This window comes from Drosophila hydei, unplaced genomic scaffold, assembly GCF_003285905.1.
Source record: "Drosophila hydei strain 15085-1641.00,03,60 unplaced genomic scaffold, DhydRS2 tig00008134-arrow-pilon, whole genome shotgun sequence".
NCBI classification, from domain to species: Eukaryota; Metazoa; Arthropoda; class Insecta; order Diptera; family Drosophilidae; genus Drosophila; species Drosophila hydei.
In genome coordinates, this window is record NW_022045843.1 from 2,981,246 (window position 1) to 2,994,021 (window position 12,776).

Below are 12,776 nucleotides of genomic sequence, written 5' to 3' on the forward strand. Positions count from 1 at the left end.
TTTTGATAGTTTTTTAATACAATTTCGAGTGCTGTGTAAACATTTTACAAGGGACTTTTTGTGAACTCGCGTCAGGGCAACAGAAAGCTGCCAAAATAATTAATAACAAAGCTTACGAGAAGCGTACAAAGACCAGCGACAGCTCTCTGAACTGGGCGCTGAAATACATATTAGGGGTACCAATAATTTCCAAACTTATAGGTCAAAGAGATACTTTTCAAATGTCAACGAATACAAAAGCTAGCGCGTGTAGTAGTGTGTGTGTGTGTGAGTCTGTTTGTGTCTGAGTGGGGGTGTCTGTGTGTTGGTTGTGCCGTGCGCGCTCTACTGGCTGATGATCATGGACTTCTTTACCTTCTTCTCCTTCTTCTCATGGGTGATGGTCACTTCCTCTGCGTGGAAGAAATAGTTTTAAGTTGAGATTAAGTTGAGTCTAAGCTGAGTTTGCTTATTTCTATGCTATTACCTTCGAACTTGTGAGGCAACTGCTTCACAGTCTCAATTGTTTTGACCGTCTTCTCGCCGGGTTCAATGATCTCTTCCTCGTATTCCTCAATGATCTCCTCCTCGTCGGTGTCGTCGGGATTCGATTTGCTGCTGGGCACCGGATCGAACACAGTCTTCACTGCCTTCTTCACAATGCCCTCAGAGGTCACAGTTGTGTAGTGATACTCGGTGCCGCCCTCGATCTTGATGGTCTCAACGGTGGTCACATCACCGGGATTCTCGGAGGGCACAATCTTCTTGGTGCCCGACTCGGACTTGAGCTTCTTGGTGCTGGTCACGTTCTTGTGCTTTTCGGCATCCTTCAAGGTCTTCTTATACTGCTTGATCTCCTCCTCGGTTAGCTCGACTTCCTCCTCCTCGTAAACGGTCTTCGAGGTGGTGATCGTCTTGCCCGACTCCAATTCCGTCGAGTAGGTGTACTCAACGCCGCCGGGCACACGCTTCGAGGCCACGGTTGTGGTGTCGTTCTGCACAAAGTCGGCCGGTGGTGGTGGCGCCGATGACTTGGGCTTCTTCTTCTTCTTGCTGGCATCACCGGTGCTCTGGGTGACGGCCTTGATGCTCTGCTCCTGCAGCGAATTCTTGCGCACGGTGCGATTATTCTCGGTGATCTCAATGTTCTGGCTAACACGGCGCGTCTCCTCGATGGTGGTGTCCTCGCGATAGTTGGACTGCTTGTCGTTGACATTCTTCTGCACCTTCTGCACAACGCGGCGCGACGAAGATTCGGTCGAGTCGGTCGAATCCACCGACGACTTGCGGGTGACATTCTTCTTGGTCTTGTTGACCTTGGTGGTGGTGTTCTCATTGATTTCCGTGGGCACGGAATCGTAGAAGGTCTTGGTGCGCATGCTGCGCGTGCCATCGTCATTGATGGTGGTGTAGACCTCCTCGTAGCCACCCTCAATGGCGCGAGTCAACATGGTGGTCTTCTCATCGATGCGTATCTCCTTGCCCAGGCGCTGCTTGATGATCTTCTTGTTGGCCTGCTCCTTGGCCAAGTCCGCTTCGCTAACGGGCTTCGGGTCCCAGAAAGTTTTCACCTGGGTCTTGACCGTGCCGTTCGGCTGCGGCGTCGTGGTGATCATCTCATAGCCGCCATCGATCAGTTTATACTGGGTGCTAGCACCGGTGGCCCTGTCATACTCAATTTTGCCATCCTCAATGTCAGCGGAGGTCAGGAGCTCTTCGTGGAGGGTAAAGAAGTTGCAGTTGCATGTGTTTGTGTGAGTGTGTTTCGAATAGATATAAATTGTATTGTGTAGCGCAGCTAACGATCTCTGTATGACTCTGTGTGTGTGTGTGTGTTTGTGGCAAGCACTTGTGGCATGTTATATATAAGATATATAAATATGTATATAAAAGGTTTCCTATGCTAAGATATTGCAAATTAGTTTCATCTAAGGCGCATTTGGTAAATTATTGTTGTTTTGTTTTGTTTTGTTTTTAAATTCGTTTAAGCAACATTTTTACAGCGTTTTGTACTTGGTTTCGGTTTTGTTTACATTTGTTACTGTTGTTTAGGTTCTACTGTACTTGTACTTGCGGGGCCTAGACATGCACCGGCTCCGGCAGATATTCAGATTCGTTGTCGCCATCCAGTCGCAGGGTACATCGAAGCAGCGCCGCCCTGGTCGCCAGTTGCGGCAGGCAGCTGTAGTGCATCAGCAGTTGCAGTAATTGTTATTTAAACTTACGCGACGCCTTCTGCCTGCTCGGCTTGGTGGGTGCCGCATTCTGTTGCAGGATATGTTGCTGCGCCGGTTGCGTTGCTGCCGTCGCCTGTGCTGCCTGCCCGACTGCCTGGACACGTTGTGGTTTCGCTGTCGAAGCTGTTGTTGCGGTTGCTCTGGCTGATTGCTGTTCCACAGTGGCTTTGCTGCTGTTGTTGGCGGCGGCGGCGGCGACGACGGGTTTCTGTGCGTTAGTTGGAAGTTTGTTAGTTGTGACGGCTGCGGGGCCGGCTTTGACCTCTGTCACATTTGAGCCCTGATTAGTTGGCAAGCTTAAGCCAGAGCTGGAGCTGGGACTGAGATTGAGGCTGAGGCTGGGTTCAATGTTGGCCTTGATATGGGCTTCGTTGGTTGGCCTCTGCTGCAGCAGTTTATTTGCAGTTTCAGTTAGCAATTGATTAAAGCCTAGCGTGTTATCGTTATCATTATCGTTATCGTTATCGTTATCTGGAAAATGCGGTTAGGGTAATTTTGATTTTAACAGGCGAAACTGCAGAAAGAATTGCATTACACAGAAGCTACTCAGGCATGATTGAAGATGATTGAAGCGCAGCACAGTGAATGAAGATTGATTGATTGATTGCTTGATCGAAGGCAATTGATGTGAGTCAAGCAGTGCGTGCTCATGAAGCTGATTGAATATGAACTATGATCTTTCTCAATCATATAAATATATAGTAAATCTCTTAATATGAACCCCACAGCTTAGGAAATACGTCACACAACAGATGGAAGGGTGTTTGATGTAAGGATGAGAGAACTTAGAAATAGACGACTGAAAACAATAAATGTAAAAAGAAAAACAAACTTATATTTAAAACTCACTTACAGAACGCGTAAAGGGTGTAGGGGTGTTGGGTGGGGAGAGACGAACGAAATCTTAAAGCTAAAATAAAAATGCATATTTCAAACGGTTTTGTGATTAAACGAAGAGTTTTTGTTCTTTGTGTTTTGTGTTCTTGAATAAATAGACAATATTTCAATGTAAATTACAACATAAAGGGTAGAAAGAAAGAACTTTGTATGTGTGAAAACGCACACACATACACACATCTAACACACACACAGGCAACACTTTCTAGTTAGTTTCGAAATATATATTTAAGAAAACATTTTATTTTACATTTTATACACACATTTTTCATTAGAAAAAATAAATTAAAATTCTAATTGATGAGGGGAATTTGGGATTTTAGGGCCCTTTATGCAGATGAGCTAAAAAAAAAAACAAAAGTGTTAAGACTCAAGAGGGCAGAACAGAAATAAAAACAGTATCAGAATTTTCAATTAAAATACAATGAAGTGTAAAAGTTTTGTGGCTGGGCCAAGTGGTTGTTGTGCCAAGGATATGTCTGGCTGTGTAGGTATGTAGGTGTCAAGTGTGTCACACACACACATACACTTAAATGAATTTGTAACGTGGAGAGCAGCAGCGTCGTTGACGAGTGTAAAAAAGTTTAATTTGAAAACTTAATTAAAATTTCTGTGCGTTTTTTATTTATATATACAACAGTGTATATATATATTATATATATATATATATTTTTTCAATTTTATGATATGTGCTACTGCTGCTAACTAGGCTACAAACCATGTCTGAGTGTGTGTGTGTGACTGGCAATTAAATATGGCATTTTGCCTGACACTTGACATCACTTGGCTTAAATTTGTGTTTATTTTTTTATTAAAGTCAAAGACTTGTGTGCGTGTGTGTGTGTGTGCGAGTGTGTGTGAGGACTTGTCTGTGTTCACACATAACGTTTAGAATTGCTTGTTGTTGTTGTTGTTGTTTGTTCACTACATATATTAGCTTCGTATCTATGAACTACCAGTTTCCGCCTCCTTCTCCGGCTTGGACTCCAGCGTCTGCGTTATCTTCTTCCAGATGTTGTCGAACGCATCGGCGCCCGTATAATCAATCTGTCCCGACTCCCAGCACTGGCGACGCATCAGATTCTCGTATTGCTCCTGTTCGGGTGTGCGCTGCACGCCGATGCGCAGCTGCGACAAGGCGCCAGCGAGGCCAGCCTATAAAAACAAAGTTATCCAATTGCCAGTGTTAGACACTCTCCAAAAAAGAAGAAGAAGCGAAAACCAAATATACAAAACACAAAACATAACTGTTTATGGGCATAGAACAGTGTGTTACATAAAGGCATGCTTCAGACATTCTAAAGTTAATTGCTTTACTTAGTTTTAGTTTTATGTACATTCAATTAGCTGTTAGGCAGTTGCGCCCGCACAACGTGGCGTATGATTAATGCGCTTCGCTCTTGTGCTGTTGTTGTTGGTCGCTGCAAGCTGCTCTGTATGTGTAGCTCGCATGTCCTCGTGTGGCAGATTACCATGAGCAGGCTACTCTATGAAGATGTAGCTATGGGTGTGTGGGTGTGGGTATGGGCGTGGCTGTGTATAGGAGTATGTGTGTGTGTATAGGAAACAAGAATAAAGAAATCCAGTTGACATTTAAATGCTTTTCAGATGCAAATGCCAAAGTGCCACCCGCATTGACACACATACGCACCCACACGAACAGCTCAAGGACTACTTAATGCCTTTTTAAAGGACGCCAAAGCAAGCAATAAATCAGCAAATGCAGCAGCAGCAGCAGCAGCAGCAGCAGCCCACAACATGATGATGATGATGAGCATGAAGATAATGAAGACAGTGGACGATGGACAGTGGACAGCGGCGATAACACGTTGTATGATAATGGGACATGCAAATGTGACAGGCGACAGCAGCAGCAGCAGCAGCCGCCGCAGCAGCAGTAACCAAAGTCAATTTAACTAGACACCAGACGATAGACGCAGGACGAGAGACGCGACGCGACATGAGACATGAGACAGTGCAACCAAAGACAATGAGAACAACAGCAAATCTGAAGTGGGAACTGGAAAGGTGGTTTGGTGGTTTGGTGGTTGTGTTTGTGGTGCATTTGTTGACATTTGCCCGTTTCATTTGTAGTTTTTACCTCAGCTTCGACGGCTTCGACTTCTTCAGTTTGTGTATTGTGACTTGAGGTGGTTTGTGTCGTTGGGTGGTGGTTCGTGTGTGGTTCGTGGGTGGGTTCTTGTGCTTGCTCATTGCTATTATTTACATCTATTGCTATGGACTCTTCATTGGCAGTGGTTGGTGGCGGTGGCGGTGGCGGTGTTGGTGGTGGTGGTGCTTGAGGTGATGGTGATGTGGGTCTGAGACATGCATCGCTCTGACACTGGTTCCAACTTCCTCTTCTCTCGTCACTATCATGATGCCAGAACTGCTGTTCGGGTTCGGGTTCGGCTTGTGGTTCGAGTTCACTTTGTTGTCGCTCCACTTGCTCATAGTAATCTGCCCAGGGATCACGATATTCACGGACATGCGGCACATATGGCTCTGGCTGTTGTTGTTGTTGCTGTTGCTCATGATAGTAGCTGTCCATATCGTAAGCGTACTCAGCATAGCTCGACGAGTGCGTTATGTTCAAGCAAAGACACTTTGGTTTGTGATTTAAGCGATATTTGTGGTTTTTTTGCGATAATTAAGCGCATGATAAGAGTTGAAAATCAAAAATAAATTTAAATAACTTACAAGCATCAAATAATAAGGCTTAAGGCTACGAGAAGTGAACAGAATTGTATAAGAACTTGAAGCACACCATAAAGAACAGGATAAACAAATACACAACATTTTACAGGGTATTTTACCGAGTCTACCCTGTAGTTTTAGTGCATATATCTATATGTAAATAAAGAATATTTGAAAACATTTACATTGAACTATTTATATGTAGTTTGATGATTTAAAAAGAAAAACTGGTCACCCTAAAAGTACAGTGCTGCCAATTTGCTAGAGTCTGAAGAGCAGTTGCAGTAGAGAAGGACATTTTTCTAGTGTATAGAAAATGTTTAAATAATTTACAATATGGAATATATATTGAATTCAGCAATTATTGAGAATTGAGAATTTGTGAAAAAACATAAAAATCCTGTACAAATAAATCAGTTTTTCTCTACAAAATATTTTATGTTTAGTTATACTTTGATCATGCCTTCCATCTGCAGACTTTATCTCAATAATCCCAACAGCCTCTTCCCTTGGCATACCAGTTAATGAAATCCTAACAGACGCCTCAATAAATTGACAATACCAATTTGCATGCCATTTGGATCATTTCAATTTATTGACGTGGCCAACTAAACATTCCGTTGGCGCCTGGCCAAATCGATGCAGCATCGAGAGGAAAACAACACAAAAAACAGGCACACACACACGAATACAATATACACACACACATATATACATAGATTGGCATTAGAAAGAATAGCAGAAGAGAAATAAATACTCCACTCAGAGAAATGTCTGTCTAACGATTGAGGAATAGAGGCCAATTTGGGGCGTGGCTGCCAAAGCTAAAGTAAACTTAATAGAAAATGAAAGTATTAAAGCTAAAACTAAAAACTATAACGAGGTCGTTGAAGCACAAAGTAGCTCAGAATAAATGCAATATTTTGTCGATTATTTACATTTCATGAATCAATAAATAATACTATACATGTATATACAAATATATATCAAATAAGTAGCGTGATCATATATACAATGTGTGCTACAAGAATGTGAGTAGATTGAGTGACCCTCGCCGCCGTGAACTCTATAAGTTGCGTGTGCTGGTAATAGATCAGCTTACCTCTCGTGGAACGCTTCTATCGGTATTATCACTAGCAATATCTGTATTATCCGGCGTTTTACGCTTTAGCATAGCAGCAAATTAGGGGTTAAAATGACAGATATTTAATTTCGGTTAGATTTGAAGTTTTTAGTTTGGACGAAACGCAAAACTCTCAAAGAACTGGTTTTAGCATTAAAGAATAACAACAATCTTCACACACACTTTGAAACGTGAATAAATTACGAAGAGAGACAGAGTGTGTGTGTGTGTGAAACGAATGAAATATTGTGGAGAGCACTTACCATATTGTCGCTCAGAGACTGATGCACATTATCACAGAAGATGGTCCACCAGTGTTGGATAAGGTCTTGCGCATGGGCGTATTCGCTGGGCGTGGCAACGCTCTTTGTCTCAGAGTTGAACTGTATGAGCCATGGCTTCAATTTGCCAGCAAAATGCAAAATCTTAATCTTATCTCTGAACCTGAAAGACATATTCATGAATATAGAGTCGCATCGAGTGCACGAAACTTACTGTTTGAATGCGGGCAAATAGCAATAGGAAGCATAGGCCGTAACATTGTAGACAAATGGCAAATGCTTCTTAATATCTGCGGTCGCCCAATCGCCAAAGAACTGATTCAACAGACCCTGATCGCCGCCATCGAAGCTGCCATTCTGCACTGCAAACTCTGTGATCTTGCTGAAGGTGTCCACGCTGGGTTTGAACACAAAGACGCCCGAGTTGAAGCAGTCTGGCCAGCTGACATCTGGAGCAGCGGAGAGCTCGTCGCGCTCAAACAGTTCATCGCAGTTCTGCAGCACCTGTAGCCGAGTGAAGAGGGAATTATTAGAATATGTTTATGTATTACTTCATAGATTCCTGGTCTACTTACCAGCGTATCTGCGTCGAGGAACACGCACTTCTCGAACTGCACCAGACGCCAGCAGTGGAGCTTTGTGAAGGTGACGCCCAGTTCGGGGCGGGCGAGAAGTGCCAAATTGGCAGCATCCTGTGAGTCAAGGACATTCACCTCTTGTACAACATTGTACACGTCCTTCAGTCTGTCGCGCATCGCCTCCGATACGGTGGGCGTCACCAGCACAGCCAGCTGGTGAGCGGTGCCGGCACGCTTCAGCGAATGTGCCAGCACCAGGGCGCCCAGCGAGTAGTTATCATTTGTCGTCAAGGTAACCCAGGCGAATTCTGTCAAACAAGAGCACGAAGAGCACAAGATGTTAGATCAGTTTGCTTAGTTATAGCTATATACATTGGAAAGTAATCATAGTTAGAGGAGTGAGCCACACAGATACACATAGACAGTTGCAAGGGCAAGAGCTTGGCATTAGCACAAGTTTCTTTTTCTTTTTCTTCTAAATTTCCATTTTCCATTTTCATTTTTCTTTTATTAGTTTGGCATTCAGCAGGCGATTTATGGATTATAAATACACAAGCAGCAGGAATATATATATATAGAGATCTATATAAATATAGTTTATATAGATACACGATCTAGTCGAATGAGTGAGTGTGAGAGTGTCTGCGTGTGTGTGTGCGCGCAGGCATCTGCGTCAACAACTTGTGGGCGGGGCACGCGGCGATCGCATGCAGCATTTTTGGCAATGTTTTCGATTATTTTGGGTTATATTGAGGCCCATTTCGGCTATTTTGTTGGATTCGCAAAAAAGCAATAGAAGAAGAAGAATAAGCAGCAGTAGAACTAGCAAAAAAAACTCATTTCTCAGGCGCATCTATTTAGTCAGCAAATTATATTTTGCGTTGTTGGCATTTAGTTGTATCAACTATATATATACTATATATATATATACATAGATATACATAGATATACATAGATATACATATCTATATAAATGAGCCATGTACATTCCACTAGCCAAATAAAACTGAAATTTAATTTGGAAATGAAGCATTAATGTAGGCGTTGAGTAATTGTATTAACGAGCTCTTTAATGTTAAATGGAAAATGAATTTGTTGGCGGTTAGACTAAGGCTTAAATATTACGCTAAATATAATATATATACATATATATGTAACAGATCTTACAGTTCGTAAATTTAGCTAAGCTTTCGAATTCATATTTCATAAAAATATTTTTTCCTTTCTTTTCTACGTTTAATTTAAGTATTTGTTAATAGATCTATATAATTTAAATGAATGATTATAGCTTGCAACAATGTTGCATGATGCATAGCTAAATGTCATTTTTATATGCACATAAAATATTAAAATTATTCTTCAAATTGCCTGAATCATTTCTAGAATCTCTTGCCAATGGCTCAACTAAATAAATTTATACAATTTAATAATTAATCTAACGTAAAACTTATTTAATATTAATAGAAATAAATATGTAAATTATAAATAAATAAATATTCATGCAAAAAAGAAAAGAAAAGAAAATTCAACATAATATCGTCGTTATTATAGAAGTATTAAAAATTTATTTTCAGTTTGTATTATGGACAATGGTTGGAACATTCATTTCTACTACTTGAGAAGAATCTTTTGTACAGGTGGCTGTAAAACACTTTAGTTGGGGTTAAATTCATGATTAGTTCGTTTGGTTGGGTTTATTTGGTTTTTGATTGTAGTTTGTTTTGGTTTTTGTTTTTGTTTTAGCTAAATAATCTGTAAGGTTTATTTAGCATTAGAAAGCGCACCGGATTTTGGTAGTTGAGAAGCGTTTAGATGTAGCTAAATATGTGAATTGCAACAACAAGAACGAGAACAAGAACTACCTTCTGTGCTACGCATTCGGCAGCGAATGGAAACGACGGAGGAGGAGGAGGAGCAGCGACAGCAGCAACAGCAGTAGCAGCAGCAACAGCAACAGCTGAATGCATTTTGGTCACCAAAGTCTGTGCCGCCGTCCGGCAGGTGGCGCTCTCATATACGAAAATGTATCTGACGGATTTAATGGATGTGTGTGGGTGCAAAATAATGCGACTTCAGGGTGTTGTTGAAATCTTTTTGTTCTTTTTTTTTTTGGATGTGTTCGTTCTTGACATTCTTTTTATTTTATGTGTGCAATGAGATGTTGTGCCTAAAATAAAAATGAAATCATTTACTTGGCCAAACTAAAAATGGTTTTTAATAACTTCGTGACTTACCGGATGCGAGCACAAACAACAATAATATGAAAATATCATGTCACAACAATAAAAAACAAACAATATATGTATATCTATATTTACCGAAAGAAAAATATCAAAACGAATGAAATGACATCCATAAATTTTGATTTAAATTAAATAAACAACACTTGGCTGTCCAAACTGAAAAGACAACTGTTCAAGTTGTCCAAATGTCACAAGGAATTTCAAAAAACGAACCGATCTTAAAAAATATTCTTATATATATACCTGCTTAACTAGTAATATAAGCAATTTTGATGACAGCTGACAGCCTGTGCAAGAAATCAATTCGAAATTGTGCGCAGTGTAACCGAAAGCTTGCTCGCTCGCTCTCTTAGCTCTAAGTAAAAGCTCGCTCAGCAGCTGCAGCGCTCTCTTAGCTGGCAACTTCTGCCCTCTGCCCTCTGCTCTTTGCCACTGCTCAGCAATGGCTAATCATCAGCTGATTGGCTTGCAGTTCAAAAGGTCAGCGGCATGGCAAATGCTCAATGAGCCGTAGAGGATTTCATTTGACCTATGAATGAGACGAGCTTGTGAATGAGGCAGAGAGCACCAAATGCAGTGGCATGGCCAGACCAAAACGAAAACTCGTTCATGCAACGCCGCCAATGCCAAAGTGAACGCCACATTTTGCGGCAGCCGGCAAAAGCCATGCCCGACTGGCAAAGACCGGCAAAATTCAGCGAGTGCAGCAATGCCAACATCCAAAACGAGTTATACGTCAAGCGTATGTATCTGCGAGATATACGTATGTATAAATATATAGATATATATATATATCTGTATCTGGCGAAGAGGCCACTAAAAATAGCCAGAAAATGTGAAATGAAATTGTAGCGCGACAAGCAGCGAACTCTGCCAGCTGCATGCAGCACACGCATATACACAGATACTCAGATACAGATACAGATACGCACACTCATAGATACAGATACATTTTTAGAAATCGCAGCAAGGGAGCTACTCAAACTGGAGAAGGCAGCGCCTTATGATTTATGCGGGCATCAGATACAGTTACACACACACACACTCGCATACAGATACATATACTTATGCATATGTACATATATGTGTGTCTATAAGTATTGGCATTTATTTAATTTTCTTTTAATTTTCTGCTTCTGGCATTGTGGGCGTTTTTGGCTGTGGAAAACTTTTTCTTCTCGAAAATTTTGAAATACCACTGAGAATCGTTAGCGCCTGTCGCCAGCCATAATTTCTAGATGTCTGCTATGTCTATAAATAGATCATCTATAACTAATGCCTGCGTTTGCTTATACAAATAGAATATGATTATATTTATTCGATTCATGCATTTCAAACATGACGCGTGTGAAAGTGCCAAGGCGAATGCAGTTCTAATGAGCTAAGAAATGGGCATAGGGGCATTCGAATAAACTAAATGCGGAAATTGTAATCTGGCTGATAATCATCTGTATTTGCTTTTTGCTGCCTGGCGCTAGTTTGTACAGTTACTTACATAGGTCGTGACTTGCTTTAATCAATGGGCGCTGACGACGACAATTGACAAGTGACAACAAATCTGGCACTGACCTTCACCACGCGCTCTCTTTTCAAAAGAAAAGAATATGAAGAAACCCACAAATATTTGCTCACCATGCAAAATCGTTGAATAGCGATACAATACAAAAGCGAGTAGCGGTAAACGCTCTGTTTACGCTCTTTATGCATTGTCGAGCATAACTGGGCTTGCGCTCTCAGTCAGTTTCTCTCAGTCTCCCTCTCACGAACTTTAAGCTTGACTCTCTGGCGTAGCTTTGGCACACGTAACACTATGTGTACGTTATCAGTGCGTCAACATTTGTCTAAGTCAATTTCGCGCATACTTTTCATAAACAAACAACTGACGTTTTACGTATGGATGTGTGTGTGTTTTTCTTATATATTTTTCGTCTTTTTCTGATGCGCTTTGTTTTCGAAATCTAAATGCTCTGCATGCACACACACACACACATACTCGCCGTCATATGCATACACGCACAGGCAGAGGCAGAGGTAGAGGTAGAGGCAGCGGCTAGGCAAATGCTATTGAAGGTCAATAAAGGTCGTCGCCGCAATTTGCTGGCCTCAAAACACATGTAGTTGACAATCTCATATTAACTGTTACATATCAACTATATAGAATCTATATGCATTATGCAAAGATGCGGCGTTATGAAATATGAGAATGCAATCGATTTGCGGCATTTATTAATTGCGATAAAAAGAAACAGAGAAGAGCTGCAGTCTCAGTCGCAATTGCAAATACAATTGCAAAGGGATGGCCCAGCAGCGCCTCTCAACTTGGATATGGATAGGCAGTAGCCATGCATAGTACACACATACACACGCACACAGATTCTCTTTAATTTTAACTTTTTTATCTGTGTTCACTTCTTATGCACGCTTCTTTGGCTGCGAACGCTGTTGGTAAAAACTTACTGCTCATTTTGTATTTGTTTAATTCTTTTTGTTTGTTAACTTAATTTTTGATATATTTTATAAACACACGCGGACCGAGTCCTTCGCGATTTATTGCGTTCCGGGGATGAAATTTGGTGGTGGAGGGTGGGGCGTGCCCGTTGGTTGAGCTTTCACACACTGAGTGACGAGAGCGAGTCGAAATGTCTGAGTTGCCTGGCGGAGGTTTTTGCGTTTAGCTGTTCTGCCTACCACGAGCGACGACAAGAAACTGAATGTGTCGAGCAAACGAAAACTCCGGACAA

General features: G+C 41.5%; 2 protein-coding genes across 4 annotated transcripts; both read right to left on the reverse strand.

The window, feature by feature from the left end:
- Positions 1-91: 91 nt before the first annotated feature.
- On the reverse strand, positions 92-12,522 carry LOC111604099. The gene is made up of 3 exons (XM_023321999.2): positions 12,493-12,522; positions 467-1,693; positions 92-392 (listed from the first exon to the last, which is right to left on the reverse strand). The coding sequence occupies exons 1-3, from the start codon at positions 12,497-12,499 to the stop codon at positions 325-327; spliced, it is 1,302 nt and encodes a 433-aa protein (XP_023177767.2). The 5' UTR covers positions 12,500-12,522; the 3' UTR covers positions 92-324.
- On the reverse strand, positions 1,744-12,522 carry LOC111604097 (glycogenin-1). 3 transcript variants are annotated; one of them, XM_023321994.2, is made up of 7 exons: positions 12,493-12,522; positions 7,790-8,100; positions 7,429-7,718; positions 7,197-7,377; positions 5,215-5,718; positions 4,070-4,268; positions 1,744-2,687 (listed from the first exon to the last, which is right to left on the reverse strand). In XM_023321994.2, the coding sequence occupies exons 1-7, from the start codon at positions 12,497-12,499 to the stop codon at positions 2,191-2,193; spliced, it is 1,989 nt and encodes a 662-aa protein (XP_023177762.2). In that variant the 5' UTR covers positions 12,500-12,522; the 3' UTR covers positions 1,744-2,190. The 3 variants fall into 3 exon arrangements, with proteins under 3 accessions (XP_023177762.2, XP_023177763.2, XP_023177765.2); XM_023321995.2 differs by lacking the exons at positions 5,215-5,718; positions 12,493-12,522 and adding an exon at positions 6,913-6,975; XM_023321997.2 differs by lacking the exons at positions 5,215-5,718; positions 12,493-12,522.
- Positions 12,523-12,776: the final 254 nt, after the last annotated feature.